Here is a 21,539-nt window from a genome sequence, read left to right on the forward strand (position 1 = left end):
GGCCCTTGGTACCACTGGTACATTTTACAAGGGACTTATCTGTGTGCCAGGGTGTGCCAATTGTGGTAGCAATGGTAAATTTTTAGTGAAAAAACACTGGTACTGGGGCCTGGTTTAGCAGGGTCCCAGCACACTTCTCAGTCAGGTCAGCATATCAGGCAAAAAGTGTATGTGTGTGTGTGTTGGGGGAATGGGGTGTAAATGCAACAAGGAGCCATTTATCACTGGACTCTATGCACACTATATCTCATTTGATATAGTATATACACAGAACCAGCTTCCTACATTTGGTGGAAGAAAAAAAATCTTCCCAGGTATAGCAAACCTTTAGTATTTCCTAGCCAGAGGTGCAAAGAGGAAGCTGGATGACCAAGCTCTCAGGTGTGGAGTGTTGTCAGAAAGTTTGGGCCCCCTGGAGTGGGTCGATAGCGGCAGGCACTTGTCCTGTTAATTGGAGCCCCTGTGCTGGGTTTGAACCAGGTACCCAGGATGGCATTTGTAAGGGTTTCATTAAAGGGGAGCATGGGTTCGGAGGAGGAATTCCCAGGCTGAAGCACACTGTCAGGAGGTTAGTCCTGACTGCCACCAAATGCAACTCATGGTCCAAGACCTGGGCTATTCTTCTCACTACCACTGAACAGGAAGCCCCCCTCTTCCATGCCACAGTAGGGGAATATAGCATGCCAGTATCTGGAAAAGTATCCAGTCCGCTGGCCTCACCCAAGACTGTATGCAAGTCCATAGTGTCTTGGAGCTATGCCACCCCTCCCATTCCTCAAAGTAACCTAGACCAAAAGAGAGGACCTAGGGATCAGAGACAGGCAGCAAGGCTCCTGTCAGTGTTGTACGATTCCCATCTAGCTCTGTGTTGGAGTTGGCAATGAGAATGAATATAGTGTCACCCATGGGCACGGGCGGCGCCGGGAGGGTCGGATTTGGGACCAGCCTCGGTGAAGGTCACAGTGGTACGACCTATGCCAAGGCGGAAGCCGCAGACACAAAACCTGAAGTGGCCCCTTCCGACTCTGAAGGGCCCGAAGACGCTCCAACGGAGTGGGGCTACCCAAAAATGAGGAGCTTGGCCTCAAAACTCTCAGAGTTGAGTCAGGGGTCACTCCGGTTCCCGGAAACTCACAGAGTTGGACTAGGTTCCCTGAAACGTGGCCTAGAGCGTTGATGCTCCCTTGTCTCGTGAGTTGACGGACGAGAAGTCTAAACACGCTTTGACTTCTTGCTTTTCTTCTCGTGCCACGACTTACCCGATTCCACTGAGAACTTTGAGTGGGACGATGCAACCGCTCCTGGGAACTTCCTCTCAACAGGGACCTCGACTTGCGCGGAGTTGAGCATCGGGCAGCCATCAGCTTCAGAGACCGCTCCCTCAAAGCCTTTGGATGGATGGGCTGACACTAGGAGCACAACTCTGGGTCATGGTCGCACTCCAGGCACCAAAGACACACGAGGTGTGGACTGGCCATGGACGGGAACCACAGGGCTTAAACCTGATCTTTCTCAATGACATCTTCAACACACCAGGCATTGAAAATAACAAAAAAATATTGGACAAAAAGTTGAAAAAAGACCACTGAAAAAGGGACTGAGTTGTAGCTCTCTTTGGATCGGTATTAGCGGACACAGAAAGTAAAGAGCAGATGTCAGTGTACCTGGGCGGCACCTATATAGGACCTGTGACTTCATATTGGGCACGGACGATGCAGACTATGGACACGGAGCTGATCAACAGCACCTAACAGCCGACAGGGTTACTGCTCAGAGCCCCTTACTAACCCCTGTCACCAACATAAAAATCTTTTCTCTGTCCCTGAGGGTCCCTCTTGATAGCTCAAGACAATAGGGACACTTCTTCAGAAAATGAAAACAGGGGGAGACACTATTCAGACATTGTGTGGAATAGTCTGTCTTCTGTCTATCACAGCAAGTGTAATTCCCAAAGATAGAGGGTATCTCTCCTCGAAGAGGCAAAAAAAATTCTTTCAGGAAAGCAACACAATTACTCCTTATGCCAAAAGACAAGATAATAGGGATACTTCTTCAGAAAATGAAAATAGGGAGGAGACACTGTTCAGACATTGTGTGGATTAGTCGGTCTTCTGTCTTCCACAGGAAGTGTATTTCACAAAGATAGAGGGTATTTCTTCTCGAAGAGGAAAAAAAAACTTCTGTCCGGAAAGATACTGAATTACTCCTTACGCCAAAAGCCAGAGTGAAAAGATGAGGTTTGGAGAGATTTTTAGATAAGTAATCCAAAAAAGGAGAAGTTCAATGCTCCAGATTCCTGTTGCCAGAACCCAGAAAAAGGAAACACTGTCATCGAAAAGACGCATGATATTGGTGGAGTATGCTTCCCTAAAGGAGCCCTGTCGATTTTACAGCTTGTAAAGCTACAGTCCATCCAGCTACATTGCCCTTTGTTCTTCTCAAGAAATAAAAAATAGTGCCTACAATAGGCAGTCGAGTTTGCTTAGTTTTAGAAAGAAAAAAGGATTATGTTACTTACCCTGTAAGCCTCTGTTCATGGCATGTAGTTCTGTAGATGTGTGCTCAGCATAAACCTGCCATCTAGTGTTGGGTCCGAATGTTTGCAAGTTGATTTCTTCTAGGAAGTTTGAGTCACAAGGTAAAATTACTCCTCCTCTTGGTGATAATGCATATGGGCATCAATTGTTGGATTGTTTACCCGCAGTCAAGTAAGAATGGAGTGTACATTTTAGAAAAGAGATGTCCATGCATATGAAAGTATAAGAAGAAACTGCAACAGCGACAAGTGTTTGGGGAGGAGGGTGAGTGCATGTGAATTTACAGCACTACATGGGAGGAACAGATGCTTACAGGTGGGCAACAAAATCTGTTCAATGGCATGTGTGGCTATAGATACATATGCTCTGCATAGACTAAAGCAGTGCCCTCCGGGAAGCAGAGGCTAACCTTTGGCTGTTGCAGTTGTTTTAACAAATTTGTTTCTTGGCATGCTAATACATCCACACAGTAATGTTTAGTGAATGTGTGTGGAGTTGACCATGTAGCTGCTTGACAAATTTCAGTTATACGTATGTTGCCCAGGAAAGCCATAGATGCTCCTATCTTACGTGTAGTGTGCACTCCAGGAGGTGACGGCAAAGTTTTTAGGTTTGGCGTAACCTCTGAATGCATTTACTTGTCCAACTTGAAATTTAAGATGCAGATATGGGCTTCCCTGTATGAGGGGGCAAAAAAAGCAACAAATGGGTCCCTGGTTTTACAAAACTCTTTAGTTCTGTCAATATAGTGCATTTAAGCTATTTTCACATCTAGTCTACCAAGGGCCCTTTCTACAGCTGAATCAGGTTGTGGAATGAAGACCAGTAATTCAACTGATTGGTTTAGGTAGAAAGCAGAAACCACCTTTAGAAGGAATTTTGAGTTTGTTAGAAATTAGAAGGACTACCCTATGTCTGTATAATTGGAAGAAAATGTTCCTCCAAGGTTATTGCCTGGAGCTCACTGACACGGTTAAGTGAAGTGACTGCTGCTGCTGCTGCAAAAAAAAAGGCTACCTTCCAAGATAGGAACTGAAGAGAGCAGTTATGCAAATGTTCAAATGGTAGACCCAGAAGTATGATATGTACAATGTTAAGATTCCAAGCAGGTGAAGGGGGAACACTACGTAGAATTACTCTTTTAAGGCCTTCCATGAATGCTTTAATAACTGGTACTTTAAACAATGATAAATGTTGTCTGTTTTGCCAGGAGGCAGGTACTGCAGCTAAATGGAGGCCTACTGAAGTGTATGCTAGGCCTGCAAATGAAGTAACTAGCAGACAATGTTTTGAAGGGCTGCGTTGAAGGGGTCAATGTGTTTGTAAACAGCAGTAGAAATCAAATCTTTTACAATTAGCAGCAAAGCACGGTCTGGTTGTGGGTTTACATGTTTCCTTGAGAACGGTCATGCATTCTGGTGGGCGTTTCAAGTAGGCTAATTCTATGACTTCAAGAGCCAAATCACAAGATTGAGTTCATTTGGATTTGGATGCCTGATTTCTCCATGGCTTTGAGTGAGAAGATACTGGTTGAGGGGAAGCTTCTCGTGGGGCACTACAGACAGCTCGAGTAGTGTGGTCAGCCTCGGCTGTCGACCCCAAGAGGGAACTACTAGAATGAGGGTGAGAGAAGTTTGCTTGAGCTTCCGAACCACAAACGGGAGAAGAGGGAGAGGTGGAAAAGGGTAGGCAAATATCTCAATCAGTTCAACCATACAGCATTGCCCTTGGATAGGTGGGTGGGAGCGTGGAGGTAAAGTCTGTGCATTCTGCATTGTTTGCGGTTCCGAACAGATCTGTGTGTGGAAACCCCCCCGTCACAAGTATGGGGGGAGGACTCAGGGGTGGAGTTCCCATGCATGGACTTGTTGCCGTTGTAGGAAAATGCCTCTCATGGCATGGTTACTCCCTAACTTTTAACCTTTTGTTGATGCTAGTTATGATTTGAAAGCGTGCTCGGACCCTGCTAACCAGGCCCCAGCACCAGTGTTCTTTCTCTAAACTGTACCTTTGTCTTCACAATTGGCACAACCCTGGCACACAGATAAGTCCCTTGTAAATGGTACCCCTGGAACCAAGGGCCCTGTGGCCAGGGAAGGTCTTTAAGGGCTGCAACATGTATTATGCCACTCTGGGGACCCTTCACTCAGCACATGCACACTGCCTCAGCTTGTGTGTGCTGGTGGGGAGAAAATGACAGTCGACATGGCACGCCCCTCACAGTAACATGCCCAAAACCCACTGCCTGTGGCATATGTAAGTCACCCCTATAGCAGGCCTTACAGCCCTAAGGCAGGGTGCACTATACCACAGGAGAGAGCATAGTTGCATGAGCACTATCCCCTACAGTGTCTAAGCCAAAACTTAGACATTGTAAGTGCAGGGTAGCCATAAAGAGTATTATGGTCTGGGAGTTTGTCAAACACAAACTCCACAGCGCCATAATGGCTACACTGAATTCTGGGAAGTTTGGAATCAAACTTCTCAGTATAATAAATCCACACTGATGACAGTGTGGGATTTATTGAAAAATACACACAGAGGGCATCTTAGAGATGCCCCCTGTATACCAGACCAAATGCTAGTGTTAGGCTGACCAGTTCCTGCCAGCCTGCCACATCCAGACAGGTTTCTGGCCACATGGGGTGAGTGCCACTCTGTGGCCAGGAACAAAGCCTGCACTGGGTGGAGGTACTTCTCACCTCCCTCTGCAGGAACTGTAACACCTGGCAGTGAGCCTCAAAGGCTCAAGCCTGGTGTTACAGCACCCCAGGGCACTCCAGCTAGTAGAGATGCCCCCCCCTCCGGACACAGCCCCCACTTTTGACAGCAAGTCCGGAGGAGATAATGAGAAAAATAAGGAGTCACCACCCACCAGTCAGGACAGCCCATAAGGTGTCCTGAGCTGAGGTGACTCCTGCCTTAAGAAATCCTCCATCTTGTTTTGGAGGATTTCCCCCAATAGGATTAGGGATGTGCCCCCTTCCCCACAGGGAGGAGGCTCAAAGAGGGCGTTGTAGCCACCCTCAAGGACAGTAGCCATTGGCAACTGCCCCAGACCTAAACACACCCTTAAATTGAGTATTTAGGGGCGACCCTGAACCCAGGCAATCATATTTCTGCAACCTGAAGAAAGAAGGAGGACTGCTGACCTGAAAGCCCCACCGAGACAACGGAGACAACAACTGACTTGGACCCAGCCCTACCGGCCTGTCTCCAGACTCAAAGAACCTGCACAGCGACGCATCCAGCGGGACCAGCGACCTCCGAGGACTGACCTGCACCTGAAGGAGGAAGAAACTCCAGAGGACAGTGGCTCTGTCCAAAACTACAACCAAGAAACCATCTTTAAAGAAGACTCCAGCCTCGCTCCGGAAGCGTGACTTCACGCTCTGAACCAGACGCCCCCAGCTCGTGTCCAGAAAAACTGACACCACAGAGAGGACCCCTAGGTGACTCCAACGACGTGGACAACCTGAGTCAACTTCCCTGCACCCTCACAGAGACGCCTGCAGAGAGGATCCTGACCGCGACCCCTGCCTATGTGTTTTGGGCACCTCTTTGACCTCTGCACCTGACCGGCCCTAAGCTGCTAGTGTGGTAACTTTGGGGTGGCCTTGAACCCCCAAAGGTGGGCTGCCTATGCCCTAGGACTGAGACTTGTAAGTGTTTTACTTACCTCCCAAACTAACCTTTACTTACCGCCACCAGGAACAGTTGATTTTTGCACGAAGGGTCCACTTTGAAAATAGCTTATTGCCATTTTTACAAAGACTGTACATGATATTGTTTTCATTCAAAGTTCCAAAAGTATCTAAGTGAAGTACCTTACATCTAAAGTATTAACTGTAAATCTTGAACCTGTGGTTCTTAACAAACTAAGAAAATATATTTTTCAATATAAAAACCTATTGGCCTGAAGTAAGTCTTTGAGTGTGTGTTCTTCATTTATTGCCTGTGTGTGTACAACAAATGATTAACACTACCCTCTGATAAGCCTACTGCTCGACCACACTACCACAAAATAGAGCATTAGAATTGTCTACCTTTGCCACTATCTTACCTCTAAGGGGAACCCTTGGGACTCTGTGCACACTATTTCTTACTTTGAAATAGTATATACAGAGCCAACTTCCTACATTGGTGGATCAGCGGTGGGGTCTAAGACTTAGCATTTGCTGGACTACTCAGCCAATACCTGATCACACGACTAAATTCCAAAAATTGTCATTAGAAACTGATTTTTGCAATTTGAACTATTTTTCTAAATTTTTTAAAGTCCTGCTAGGGCCTTGTGTAAGTCCCTGTTAGCATTTCTTTTAGAGTTTAAAAGTTTTGAAAACGTTTGGATTAAGTTCTAGAAATAGTTTTAGATTCTTAAAAAGTATCTGAACTTTTAGAAAAATTATGTCTAGCACAGAAGAGATGGTGGTGGAACTCAACCTCACCCCTTACCTGCATCTAAGGATGTCAGAGTTAAGGACTCTCTGTAAGATAAAAAATATAAAAACTGGATCAAACCCAACCAAAGTACAGCTCCAGGAGCTTTTGGCAGAGTTTGCAAGAGACCACCCCTCTGAAGATAACCTTACAGAGGGGGAAAACTAGTGACCTGGAGGATAATCCCCTCCCTCGTGTCCTAGTTAGGGAGGCCAGGGTCCCTCAAACCCTGACTTCACAAGTGATAGTCAGAGATACTGGTTCTCTCACAAGGGAGTCCAGTAACTCTGGAAGCATTGAGGGCAGCCTCAATGAAGATGACCTCCTGTTTGCCAGGATGGCCAAAAGATTGGCTTTGGAGAGACAGCTCCTAGCCATAGAAAGGGAAAGACAAGAGATGGGTTTAGCTCCCATCAATGGTGGCAGCAACTTAAATAGGGTCAGAGAAAATACTGACATGCTAAAAATCCCCAAAAGGATTGTAATACAATATGAAGATGGTGATTGTAAGGAAATGCAACTTCCTACAGTGATGACATCACCAAATGGTTCACAGCTTTTGAGAGGGCTTGTGCAACCAGAACAGTAAACTGATCTAACTGGGGTGCTCTCCTTTGGGAAATGTTCACTGGAAAGTGTAGGGATAGACTCCTCACACTCTCTGGAAAAGATGCAGAATCCTATGACCTCATTAAGGCTACCCTGATTGAGGACTTTGGATTCTCAACTGAGGAGTACAGGATTAGGTTCAGGGGGGCTCAAAAATACTCGAGCCAGACCTGGGTTGATTTTGTTGATTTCTCAGTCGCAACACTAGATGGTTGGATTAATGGCAGTGGTGTAAAATGATTATGAAGGGCTGTATAATTTGTTTATGAAGGAACACCTTTTAAGTAATTGTTTCAATGATAAACTGCATCTGCATCAGCATCTGGTAGACCTAGGTCCAATTTCTCCCCAAGAATTGGGAAAGAAGGCAGACCACTGGGTCAACACAAGGGTGAACAAGACTTCCACAGGGGGTGACCAAAAGAAAGGGGTCACAAAGCCTCCCCAGAGGAAGAGTGTTGAGACATCCAAGGGAAAAAGTAAAGAGTCTTTTACAGGGCTCCAAAAACCTGCACAGGAGGGTGGGTCCAAAGCCTCTTCACAATCCTGATTTGGGTACAGGGGTAAAAACTTTGATCCCAAAAAGGCCTGGTGTCGCAGCTGTAGTCAGCATGGACACCAAACTGGAGACAAGGCCTGTCCCAAGAAAGGTTCCACTTCAACTACTACTCCAGTTAGCACTGGAATGGAATAGCCTGCCTCCAGGTGGGATCAACAGTGTGCCCAGAGCAAATCAGGGTCCACACTGAAGCTACATTAGTCTCTGAGGGTGGGGTGGACTTTGCCACACTAGCTGCCTGGCCGCCTAACATGCAAAAATACAGGCAGCAGCTCTTTATTAATGGGACTAGAGTAGAGGCCCTGGAGGATACAGGTGCCAGTGTCACTATGGTGACAGACAAACTGGTTTCCCCAGGGCAGTACCTAACTGGACAAACTTATCCAGTCACCAATGCTGACAATCAGACGAAAGTCCATCCCATGGCTATGGTAACTTTAGAATGGGGAGGGGTCACTGGCCTGAAACAGGTGGTAGTCTCTTCTGCTATACCAGTAGAATGTCTGCTTGAAAATGATCTGGAGTCCTCAGCATGGGCTGAGGTAGAACTCAAAACACATGCAGCCATGCTAGGTATCCCTGAACTGGTGTGTGTCAAGACTAGGGCACAGTGCAGGGCTCGGGGTGAAAAAGAGGTGTTGGAGTCTGGAACAATGGCCCAACCCTCCACGAGAAAAGGAAAGAAGGCTGTGGAACCGGCTTCAGCACAGAAAAAGAAACAGAACCTCTCTTCTCAGGAAGAAGTTCTATCCCCTGAGGGAACTGAGCCTATGGAGTTAGAACCTTACCAGGTTGAGCTCTTGGGCTCAGGGGGACCCTCAAGGGAACAGCTGTGCAAGGGGCAAGAAACTTGCCCCTCTCTGGAAGGCCTAAGGCAGCAAGCTGCTGAACAAGACAAAGGAATTGTCAGTGGAGCACACAGGGTCTATTGGGAAGATGGACTCCTTTACACTGAGGCAAGAGATCCCAAACCTGGTGCCACTAGGAGATTGGTAGTGCCTCAGGAGTTTAGGGAGTTCATTCTGACCTTAGCCCATGACATTCCACTTGCTGGGCATTTGGGATAAACCAAGACATGGGAGAGGTTAGTCAACCATTTCTATTGGCCCAACATGTCCCAGAAGGTAAAGGAGTTTTGTGCCTCCTGTGCCACCTGTCAAGCCAGTGGTAAGACAGGTGGCCATACAAAAGCCCCCCTCATTCCACACTCAGTGGTGGGGTCCCCTTTGAAAGAGTGGGAGTGGATATAGTGGGTCCACCTGAACCTCCCACAGTATCAGGGAATCAGTATATCCCAGTAGTAGTGGATCATGCTACTAGGTACCCTGGGGCAATTCCCCTTAGGTCCACTACTGCCCCTGCAGTAGCCAAAGCACTCATTGGTATTTTTACCAGAGTGGGATTTCCTAAAGAGGTGGTTTCTGACAGAGGTACCAACTTCATGTCAGCTTACCTGAAACACATGTGGAATGAGTTTGGGGTGACTTACAAATTCACCACACCATACCATCCACAAACCAATGGTCTTGTTGAGAGATTTAACAAGACATTTAAGGGCATGATCATGGGGCTCCCTGAAAAACTCAAAAAGGAAATGGGATGTCCTCTTGCCATGCCTGCTTTTCACCTACAGAGAGGTGCCTCAGAAGGGAGTAGGGTTTCCCCACCTTTGAATTTCTGATGGGCCATCCTGTTAGGGGACCACTAGCTCTTGTGAAAGAAGGCTGGGAGAGACCTCTCCATGAGCCTAAGCAAGATATAGTGGAATATGTACTAGGCCTACGTTCAAGGATGACAGACTACATGGAAAAAGCAAGTAAAAACCTTGAGGCCAGCCAACAAATCCAGAAGATGTGGTATGACCAAAAGGCTGCTATGGTTGAGTTTCAGCCAGGGCAGAAAGTCTGGTTTCTGGAGCCAGTGGCTCCCAGTGCACTTCAGGATAAGTGGAGTGGCCCTTACCCAGTGCTAGACAAAAAAGAATCAGGTCACCTACCTGGTGGACCTAGGCACTAGCAGGACCCCCAAGAGGGTGATCCATGTTAACCGCCTAAAACACTTCCATGACAGGGCAGATGTAAACATGTTAATGGTTACAGATGAGGACCAGGAAGCAGAAAGTGAACCTCTCCCTGATCTCTCCACTGACCCTAAAGATGGCACAGTAGATGGAGTAATCTACTCAGACACCCTCTCTGGCCAACAGCAAGCTGACTGCAGGCAAGTCCTCCAGCAGTTTGCTGAGCTCTTCTCCCTAACCCCTGGTTAGACACACCTGTGCACCCATGATGTGGACACAGGAGACAGCATGCCTGTCACAAACAAAATATTCAGACAGTCTGACCAAGTTAAGGAAAGCATCAAAGTGGAAGTCCACAAGATGCTGGAGTTGGGAATGATTGAGCACTCTCATAGTCCCTGGGTTAGCCCAGTGGTTCTGGTCCCCAAACCTCACACAAAAGATGGAAAGAGAGAGATAAGGTTCTGTGTGGACTACAGAGGGCTTAATTCTGTCACCAAGACCGATGCTCACCCCATTCCAAGGGCAGATGAGCTGATTAACTGGACCTTGGACTGTCAAAAGGCCTTTGACACACTGAAGCAAGCAATGTGCACAGCACCAGTTTCGAAAGTTCCAGATTACTCTAAGCAGTTCATTGTGCAGACAGATGCCTCTGAACATGGGATAGGAGCAGTCCTGTCCCAGACAAATGATGATGGCCTTGACCAGCTTGTTGCTTTTATTAGCAGGAGGTTACTCCCCAGGGAGCAGCGTTGGAGTGCCATTGAGAGGGAGGCCTTTGCTGTGGTCTGGTCCCTGAAGAAGTTGAGACCATACCTTTTTGGTACTCACTTCATAGTTCAAACTGACCACAGACCTCTCAGATGGCTCATGCAAATGTTAGGAGAAAACCCTAAACTATTGAGGTGGTCCATATCCCTACAGGGAATGGACTTTATAGTGGAACATAGACCTGGGACTGCCCATGCCAATGCAGATGGCCTTTCCAGGTTCACTTAGAAAATGAGATTCTCTAAGGGCTGCAGCATGTCTTATGCCACCCTGGGGACCCCTCACTCAGCACATGCACACTGCCTCACAGCTTTTGTGTGCTGGTGGGAAGAAAATGATAAGTCGACATGGCACTCCCCTCTGGGTGCCATTCCAACCTCACACTGCCTACAGGTATAGATAAGTCACCCCTATAGCAGGCCTTACAGCCCTAAGGCAGGGTGCACTAAACCTCAGGTGAGGGTATATCTGCATGAGCACTATGCCGATCAGTGTCTAAGCAAAACCTTAGACATTGTAAGTGCAGGGTAGCCATAACAGTATATGGTCTGAGAGTTTGTCAAACACGAACTCCACAGTTCCATAGCGGCTACAATGAAAACTGGTTTGGTATAAAACTTCTCAGCACATAAATGCACACTGATGCCAGTGTGCAATTTATTTTAACATACACCCAGAGGGCATCTTAGAGATGCCCCTTGAATATCTACCCGACTTCTAGTGTAGGCTGACCAGTTTCTGCCAGCCTGCCACACACCAGACATGTTGCTGGCCACATAGGGAGATTGCCTTTGTCATTCTGTGGCTAGGAGCAAAGCCTGTACTAGGTGGAGGTGCTTCACACCTCCCCCTGCAGGAACTGTAACACCTGGCGGAGAACCTCAAAGGCTCACCCCCTTTGTTACAGCGCCCCAGGGCATCCCAACTAGTGGAGATGCCCGCCCCTCCGGCCACTGCCCAACTTTTGGCAGCAAGGCTGGAGGAGATAATGAGAAAAACAAGGAGGAGTCACCCACCAGTCAGGACAGCCCCTAAGGTGTCCTGAGCTGAGGTGACCCCTGCCTTGAGAAATCCTCCATCTTGAGTTTGCAGGATTCCCCCAATAGGATTAGGGATGTGCCCCCCCTCCCCACAGGGAGGAGGCAGAAAGAGGGTGTAGCCACCCTCAAGGACAGTAGCCATTGGCTACTGCCCTCCCAGACCTAAACACACCCCTAAATTCAGTATTTAGGGGCTCCCCAGATCCCAGGAAATCAGATTTCTGCAACCTGAACTACAAAGAAGGACTGCTGACCTACAAGCCTGCAGAGACGACGGATGATGACAACTGCTTTGGCCCCAGCCCTTCCGTCCTGTCTCCAGAATAAAAAACTAGCAACCAGCGACGCATCCAACACAGACCAGCGACCTCTGAAGACTCAGAGGACTGCCCTGACCCCCCAGGACCAAGAAACTCCAGTGAGCAGCGGATCTGCTCAACAACAGCTACATCTTTGCAACAAAAAAGCAACTTTCAAAGAACTCACTCTTCCCGCTGGAAGCGTGGGACTTCACACTCTGCACCTGATGCCCCCGGCTCGAGATCCAGAGAACAAACACCACAGTGTGGACTCCCCTGTGACTGCGACCCCGTGAGTAGCCCGAGACGACCCTCCTGGACTGCCACAGCAACGCCTGCAGAGAGAATCCAGAGGCTCTCCCTGACCGCAACTGCCTGTAACAAGGGACCCGACGCCTGGAACTAACACTGCACCCGCAGCCCCCAGGACCTGAAGGAACTGAACTTCTACACAGGAGTGACCCCCCAGGCGACCCTCTGCCTTGCCCAGGCGGTGGCTGTCCCGAGAAGCCCCCCCCCCCTGTGCCTGCCTGCACGGCTAGAGTGACCCCCGGGTCCCTCCATTGTTTCCTATCTAAAACCAGACACCTGCTTTGCACACTGCACCCGGCCGCCCCTGTGCCACTGAGGGTGTGTTTTGTGTGTCTACTTGTGTCCCCCCCCCCCAGTGCTCTACAAAACCCCCCTGGTCTGCCCCCCAAGAATGCAGGTACTTACCTGCTGGCAGACTGGAACCGGAGCACCCCTGTTCTCCATAGGCGCCTATGTGTTTTGGGCACCTCTTTGACATCTGCACCTGACCAGCCCAGAGCTGCTGGAGTGGTAATATTGGGGTTGCCTTGAACCCCCAACAGTGGGATGCCTAAGCCCCAGGACTGAGACTTGTAAGTGTTTTACTTACCTCCTAATCTAACCTTTACTTACCTCCCCCAGGAACTGTTGATTTTTGCCCACGTTGAAAATAGCTTATTGCCATTTTTACTAAGACTGTACATGATATTGTTTTCATTCAAAGTTCCAAAAGTATCGAAGTGAAGTACCTTACATCCAAAGTATTAACTGTAAATCCCGAACCTGTGGTTCTTAAAATAAAATAAGAAAATACATTTTTCAATATAAATACCTATTGGCCTGGAGCTAAGTCTTTGAGAGTGTGTTTCTCATTAATTGCCTGTGTGTACAACAAATGCTTAACAATACACTCTAATAAGCCTAGTGCTCGACCACATTACCACAAAATAGAGCATTAGAATTTTCTACTTTTGCCACTATCTTACCTCTAAGGGGAACCCTTAGACTCTGTGCACACTATTTCTTACTTTGAAATAGTATATACAGAGCCAACTTCCTACAGCTGTGTTCACTGAGTCAAGGGCACATCTGGTGGAATTGTTTTAAATTAGTTTGCCCTTCTTAACAAGTTGGTGACCTCTTTTCTTGTACTCCTAAGGTAGATGTTGGAAGAGGTCCTTGTACCTTGTCAACAACCCTTGGATGTTGGCAATTTACCAGTGGTTTGCAGCTTGTGGTGCAACTCTTTTCCGTAATGCATCAACGAGTTGTGACTCCTTATCTGGTGGAGGGGCTGTAGGGAGCTGGCCTGGCGTGTGGTAAGCACCTATGGTGTTATCACCTTATACCAGGTCCAGGTACCCCCTATTAGTGAGGTGTAGGCAGTGTCTAGGAAGCCAGGGCTATCTAAAGGTAGCTCTGGACAAGCAGCCAAGACTTCTAGGAGACATGCAAATCTTATGCAATACCACTGTAGTCACACAGCACTCACACACACGAAAGAACCACACAGTGTTACAAAAAAATGGTACTTTATTACGGTAACACAATTACTAAAATACTGTATAGGTAATTCCCCACTAGCAGGTGAGTAAACACTATTATATACACATTAGAATTCCGGGATTAGCATAGAAAGCAATAGAAAACAGTGAAATAATAGAAAATAACAGAGACCCTAGAGGGAAACCAAACCATATACTAAGTAAAATGCAAACGTCAGTCCCCCACCCAAGGAAGTGGAATCTGTAGATGGAAGCTGGAAGAACTACGAACCCCAAAAGTTAAATATCAGGGTGCCCCCAGCGACCAGGAGAGAAGAGGTAAGTGTTTTTTCCCTAAACCCACAGGTAAACTTTGGAAAAGGACTGTGCACGATCCAAGCAAGACTGGAAGAAACCAAAGGTGGATCCTGACAGAAGAGGACCTGCAAATGAAGGGGACCAAGTCCAGTTTGAGTTGGAGTGTCTGATAGGGCAGGAGCCACTACCCACTCTTTCGGAGCTGCAGGACCAGGTTTACGGTGAAGACCAGAAGTCAGCTGTGCAGCACAGGAGCAGAAGAAGAGTCCCAGAAGTGATGCAGACGATGTCCCACCTAGAAAGAAGAGTTGCAGTCAGTCACTGGTATGGAAAACCGCCAACAAGCCTTGGCAAAGGCAAGAGTAGCAGAGTTGCAGAACCTGTCTCCAGCAGAGCTGCCGGGGACCAGGAAGGTCCAGGGGGACTCAACCCAAGGTGGGAGTCCAGGTGACCCTCAGCAGTGAGGGGAGTAGCAAGACGAGGATGCAGCCCCCACAGGCAACTGGCAAAGGAGTTGCAGTGAGGCCCACTCAGCATGCCTGAAGACGAGTCCCACGTCGCTGGAGCAACAGGCAGGAGGATGTGCTTTACAGGGAAGCGCGCTGGAGGCCAGGGCTACACGGAGCCTAACGACCCCTTGGAAGAAGAGCCAACAAGCCTTGGTAGCTGCAAGAGTCGCAGTGCATAGGGCTACAGTCCTGCAAGCAGAGACAAGGGCTTACTGTCTCCCAAGTTGGAAACCTGGTAGAGAGGACCAAGGGGACCCCTCCAGACCATCACTTATGTTGTAGGACCCACACAGTTTTGCAGGAGAAGATCCAGGTAGCCGGATGTCGTTGCAGTTGGTGCCTGCGGATGTATGGAAGTGACTCCTTCACTCCAAGGGAGATTCCTTCTTGCTTCTTGTGCAGGCTGAAGACTCGTCGCCCTCACAGGATGCAGTTGCTTGAAGGAGCCGGAGAAACACTGTTGCAGAGCAGAGTAGTCGCTGGAGTTGCAGACTGTCGTTTCCTGGAAGATCCAGTTGAAGTCGAGGTGGCCAGAAGATGAAGTAAACAATGCAGAGGAGTCCTACTGGAATCTTGCACATTGAATCTGGAGACCCACTCTAGAGGGAGACCCTAAATAGCCCAGGAAGGGGATTTGCCACCTTGCATGGTGTCCACCTATCAGGAGGGGGTTGTGACGTCACCTGCCTGACCTGGCCACTCAGATGCTCCCAGGGGCCTCTGCCCACCTTGGATTCAAGATGGCAGAATCAAGTGGCCAACTGGAGGAGCTCTGAGCACCACCCCTTGGGGTGGTGATGGGCAGGGGAGTGGTCACTCCCCTTTTCATTGTCCAGTTTCATGCCAGAGCAGGGACTGGGGGTACCTGGACTGATGCAAACAGGTTTATGCAAGGAGGGCACCCAATCTGCCCTTCAAAACATACCGGTGGCTTGGGGAGGGTTCCTCTCCCAAGCCATGTGTAAGGAAATGCCTCCTTGGCATGGTTGCCCCCTGACTTTTTGCCTTTGCTGATGCTATGTTTACAATTGAAAGTGTGCTGAGGCCTGCTAACCAGGCCCCAGCACCAGTGTTCTTTCCCTAACCTGTACTTTTGTATCCACAATTGGCAGACCCTGGCATCCAGATAAGTCCCTTGTAATTGGTACTTCTAGTACCAAGGGCCCTGATGCCAAGGAAGGTCTCTAAGGGCTGCAGCATGTCTTATGCCACCCTGGAGACCTCTCACTCAGCACAGACACACTGCTTGCCAGCTTGTGTGTGCTAGTGAGAACAAAACAAGTAAGTCGACATGGCACTCCCCTCAGGGTGCCATGCCAGCCTCTCACTGCCTATGCAAGTATAGGTCAGTCACCCCTCTAGCAGGCCTTACAGCCCTAAGGCAGGGTGCACTATACCATAGGTGAGGGTACCAGTGCATGAGCATGGTACCCCTACAGTGTCTAAACAAAACCTTAGACATTGTAAGTGCAGGGTAGCCATAAGAGTATATGGTCTGGGAGTTTGTCAAACACGAACTCCACAGCACCATAATGGCTACACTGAAAACTGGGAAGTTTGGTATCAAACTTCTCAGCACAATAAATGCACACTGATGCCAGTGTACATTTTATTGCAAAATACACCCCAGAGGGCACCTTAGAGGTGCCCCCTGAAACTTAACCGACTGTCTGTGTAGGCTGACTAGTTCCAGCAGCCTGCCACACTAGACATGTTGCTGGCCCCATGGGGAGAGTGCCTTTGTCACTCTGAGGCCAGTAACAAAGCCTGCACTGGGTGGAGATGCTAACACCTCCCCCAGGCAGGAGCTGTAACACCTGGCGGTGAGCCTCAAAGGCTCACCCCTTTGTCACAGCCCAGCAGGGCACTCCAGCTTAGTGGAGTTGCCCGCCCCCTCCGGCCACGGCCCCCACTTTTGGCGGCAAGGCTGGAGGGAACAAAGAAAGCAACAAGGAGGAGTCACTGGCCAGTCAGGACAGCCCCTAAGGTGTCCTGAGCTGAGGTGACTGACTTTTAGAAATCCTCCATCTTGTAGAAGGAGGATTCCCCCAATAGGGATAGGAATGTGACCCCCTCCCCTTGGGAGGAGGCACAAAGAGGGTGTACCCACCCTCAGGGCTAGTAGCCATTGGCTACTAACCCCCCAGACCTAAACACGCCCTTAAATTTAGTATTTAAGGGCTCCCCTGAACCTAAGAATTTAGATTCCTGCAACAACGAGAAGAAGGACTGCCTAGCTGAAAACCCCTGCAGAGGAAGACCAGAAGACAACAACTGCCTTGGCTCCAGAAACTCACCGGCCAGTCTCCTGCCTTCCAAAGAACTCTGCTCCAGCGACGCCTTCCAAAGGGACCAGCGACCTCTGAATCCTCTGAGGACTGCCCTGCTTCGACGACGACAAGAAACTCCCGAGGACAGCGGACCTGCTCCAAAAAGACTGCAACTTTATCCAAAGGAGCAGCTTTAAAGACCCCTGCAATCTCCCCGCAAGAAGCGTGAGACTTGCAACACTGCACCCGGCGACCCCGACTCGGCTGGTGGAGAACCAACACCTCAGGGAGGACCCCCGGACTACTCTACGACTGTGAGTACCAAAACCTGTCCCCCCTGAGCCCCCACAGCGCCGCCTGCAGAGGGAATCCCGAGGCTTCCCCTGACCGCGACTCTCTGAAACCTAAGTCCCGACGCCTGGAAAAGACCCTGCACCCGCAGCCCCCAGAACCTGAAGGACCGGACTTTCACTGCAGAAGTGACCCCCAGGAGTCCCTCTCCCTTGCCTAAGTGGAGGTTTCCCCGAGGAAGCCCCCCCTTGCCTGCCTGCAGCGCTGAAGAGATCCCTTGATCTCTCATTGACTTCCATTGCGAACCCGACGCTTGTTCTAACACTGCACCCGGCCGCCCCCGCGCCGATGAGGGTGAAATTTCTGTGTGGGCTTGTGTCCCCCCCGGTGCCCTACAAAACCCCCCTGGTCTGCCCTCCGAAGACGCGGGTACTTACCTGCTGGCAGACTGGAACCGGGGCACCCCCTTCTCTCCATTGGAGCCTATGCGTTTTGGGCACCACTTTGAACTCTGCACCTGACCGGCCCTGAGCTGCTGGTGTGGTAACTTTGGGGTTGCTCTGAACCCCCAACGGTGGGCTACCTTGGACCAAGAACTGAACCCTGTAAGTGTCTTACTTACCTGGTAAAACTAACAAAAACTTACCTCCCCAGGAACTGTGAAAATTGCACTAAGTGTCCACTTTTAAAATAGCTATTTGTGAATAACTTGAAAAGTATACATGCAATTGAAATGATTCAAAGTGCCTAATGTACTTACCTGCAATACCTTTCAAACAAGATATTACATGTTAAATTTGAACCTATGGTTCTTAAAATAAACTAAGAAAAGATATTTTTCTATACAAAACCTATTGGCTGGATTTGTCTCAGTGTGTGTACCTCATTTATTGTCTATGTGTATGTACAACAAATGCTTAACACTACTCCTTGGATAAGCCTACTGCTCGACCACACTACCACAAAATAGAGCATTAGTATTATCTCTTTTTACCACTATTTTACCTCTAAGGGGAACCCTTGGTCTCTGTGCATGCTACTCCTTACTTTGAAATAGCACATACAGAGCCAACTTCCTACACCATGTAACTCCTATTTCCAAAGGGAGAGAGCGTTGCCTCCCTCTCCCAAAGCAAATCCTTTGATCTGCTTCCTCTGCCTGAGCTGGTCAAGCAGGAGGAGGACAGAAACCTGTCTGTGGGTTGGCAGCAACACGGGCTGCCTGGAAAACCCCAGAAGACTGGTAGGACCAATACTGGGGGTCCTCTAAGGAGCCCCAGAGTGCAAGGACTCATACAACCAATACTGGCAACAGTACTGGGGTATGATTTCGACATGTTTGATACCAAACATGCCCAGGTTCAGAATTGCCTTATGTAGCTGGACACAGGTAATGACTTGTGTCAAGTACATGTGTAAAATTACTTCCTCACATTTACAGGGAAGTGGAGTTCATAGGGACACCTCTGCTCTTGCATAATACATGCTGTAGCCCATGGGGGACTACTGGCGTACCAATGTCCTGTGTACCTAAGTACCATATACTAGGGACTTACAGGGGGCAACACCAATATGCCAATTGTGGGGTGTAACGGGTACCAAGGTAACCAAATGTAGAGGAGAGAGCACAGTTACTGGGGTCCTGGTTAGCAGGATCCCAGTGAAAACAGCCTAAACACAGTGACAACAGGCAAAAAAGTGGGGGTAACTATGCCAGAAAGATGCTACTTTCCTGCAATGCTGGCCTGCTGTGTGCTATGTAAATGCTAGAAAACTTAATGTGTTTGACATCTTGAAGATTGGTGGCTTCTGCCATACACTGATATTTTCTTCTACAGTTTTTTATCTTTAATGCTGCTTATATTTATTAGTATGACTGAATTGAAGTTTCACTATAATTTTCAAAAACAGCAGCAGCAAAAGAAGCAACATCCCTTTGTAGGTTTGGCATTGTCACTTTAGTAGTCTACATTGGAAAATACCTAAATTTGAGCCAATGAGGATCCATGCAGTGTAGTCTTCTACTCATTGATAGGATAAGGAGGCGGATAGAATGCTGGCAGAGTGATGAACTGACACACGTGAAGCAGACTGAAACGTTCTTTTGTAGTGCTGCGTGGGCTCCTTCTGCGATTCCTATATCCCTAACCTGTGGGACTCCTGTGGGTGATGCCTCTGCTCCTGTGGACTCTCTGTGACGCTGAGGGTCCCCCCTGTGAATCCTCCTCCTGGGATGAGTCCTCCTGGGCCTTGCTGGTCCCTGGCAGCACCCCATTTCCACTAACAGCGAGTTTGCCTTTGTCAAGGCTTGTTGGTGGAATTCCTGCACCAACACCTGTCTGCAATCTTCAGTCCAGTGTGGGACATCATCTGCATCCATCAGGAACTGTTCTCCGGCTCCAAGCCTGCAGTGCTGACCTGTTCTTCCTCACCGTCGACCAACTCCTGCAAGGAGAGCTGGGTGGGTAGTAGCTCCTACACCTCCACTGTGACACTTTGGTTTGGTCCCCTCTCCACATGTCTTCTTTCTTCAGGAATCCACCGCTGATTTTCTTGCAGTCTTTTTTGAGTGTGTTCTTTTTCTTCTTTTCGTCCTTTTGGGTGCTTTCAGAAAAATCCAGTCATCTACTTTCCTGGTCGCGGAGGAGTACTTTGTTACTTACCCATGTGGTTTTCCAGTACTCCCAGCTCCCCTCTACACATTCTACTTACCTAGGTGGGGCTCCTGTGTTCGCATTCCATTTTTTTTTAGTATATGGTTTGTGCTCCTCCTAGGGTCACTACTGGTTTTGCTATTTGCACTGTTTTATAAACTTTTCTATGCCTATTTCTAATTATTAGTGTATATACTTAGTGTATTACTTAATCTCCTATTGGAGGGTTGCCCTTCTAGTAATTTGTGGTATTGTGTTCCAAAAATAAAATACCTTTATTTTTGTACAACTTAGTGTTTTCTTTCATGTGTGTAAGTGCTGTGTGACTACAGTGGTATTGGGTGAGCTTTGCATGACTCCTAAGAAAAGCCTTGGCTGCTCATCCAAAGCTACCTCTAGAGAGCCTGGCTTCTTGACACTGCCTACACTTCACTAAGAGGGGATACCTGGAATAAGGTGTAAGTACCTTTGGTACCCACCACACACTAGGCCAGATTCTTACAGTTATAGTAAAGAATACTTTATTTTTGTAACACTTGTTGTGGTTCTTTCTTGTGTGAGCATCACTGACTGGCTACTGTGGTATTTTAAGTGCTTTACTCCTCCATGATAAGCCTGAGCTGCTCTCCAGAGCTACCCCTAGAGAGCTTTTGTTATCTAGGCACCAAAATACTATCACTAAGGGTCGCCTGGATTTAGTATAGGGTGCCCCATCATAAAGTGAGTTACCCATCTACAAGCATAATCTCACCAAATACCAAACCTTTAGCAAAGTTTGGAACTTAAAACTCCCAAATCTTTAACCTAATTGTTTAATTAAGGGCCTTTAGAAAGGCATTTATGTAGAGTATTCAGGATATCACAGATAAGACTTACCTATTCTGTGTTCATTATTCATGGAGAATTCCAATACTTGTGCTCATTCCCCACTGTCCCACACAGCAATCTGACTTTGTGAGCGTGTGTTTTGGCCATTTCATTGGCTGACTCACTGTTAGTCAATATAGCGCAAGCATAAAGCTAAAAATTTAGAATCTTAAAACGGACTGGATTATTGAAATGGTGCCAGTCAGGAAACTTGTTCCCAGTATTAACAAACAAAATTAAGTAGTGATGGAGAGAAGGGCTTACAAGAAAAATAGACAGTATATGTTAGCAGTTACAAGAGCACTCTTACATTTAGAGTTAAGTTATCATACTTTGGCAAAGGTTAGGCATTGGTGGAGTCAGCCTTTCCTTACCTGTTGATACACATTGAATCGTTGAGCTCTGAAAACACCACCATAGTTGGTACCTGGAGGCTTTAACCTAAAATAACACCAAAGTAAATAGTTTAAAATAAAGAAACCTACACCAGCCCTTGTAAGTGACACACACACATGCACAGTATCAATGAACACAACCATTAAGAGAACAACCAAGGACTTCTTTGGATATACTGAAG

General features: G+C 48.0%; 1 protein-coding gene across 6 annotated transcripts in view; it reads right to left on the minus strand.

The window, feature by feature from the left end:
• PRRC2A (proline rich coiled-coil 2A) overlaps window positions 1-21,539 on the minus strand; it is a 1,008,219-nt gene that overhangs the window by 39,947 nt on the left and 946,733 nt on the right. For all 6 annotated transcript variants that reach the window (XM_069237153.1, XM_069237152.1, XM_069237151.1 and 3 more), the window contains exon 30: window positions 21,337-21,403. In XM_069237153.1, the coding sequence (XP_069093254.1) occupies window positions 21,337-21,403 (67 nt within the window). The remainder of the gene's footprint in view (window positions 1-21,336; window positions 21,404-21,539) is intronic.

Source organism: Pleurodeles waltl, chromosome 6, assembly GCF_031143425.1.
Source record: "Pleurodeles waltl isolate 20211129_DDA chromosome 6, aPleWal1.hap1.20221129, whole genome shotgun sequence".
In the NCBI taxonomy this organism is placed as follows: domain Eukaryota; kingdom Metazoa; phylum Chordata; class Amphibia; order Caudata; family Salamandridae; genus Pleurodeles; species Pleurodeles waltl.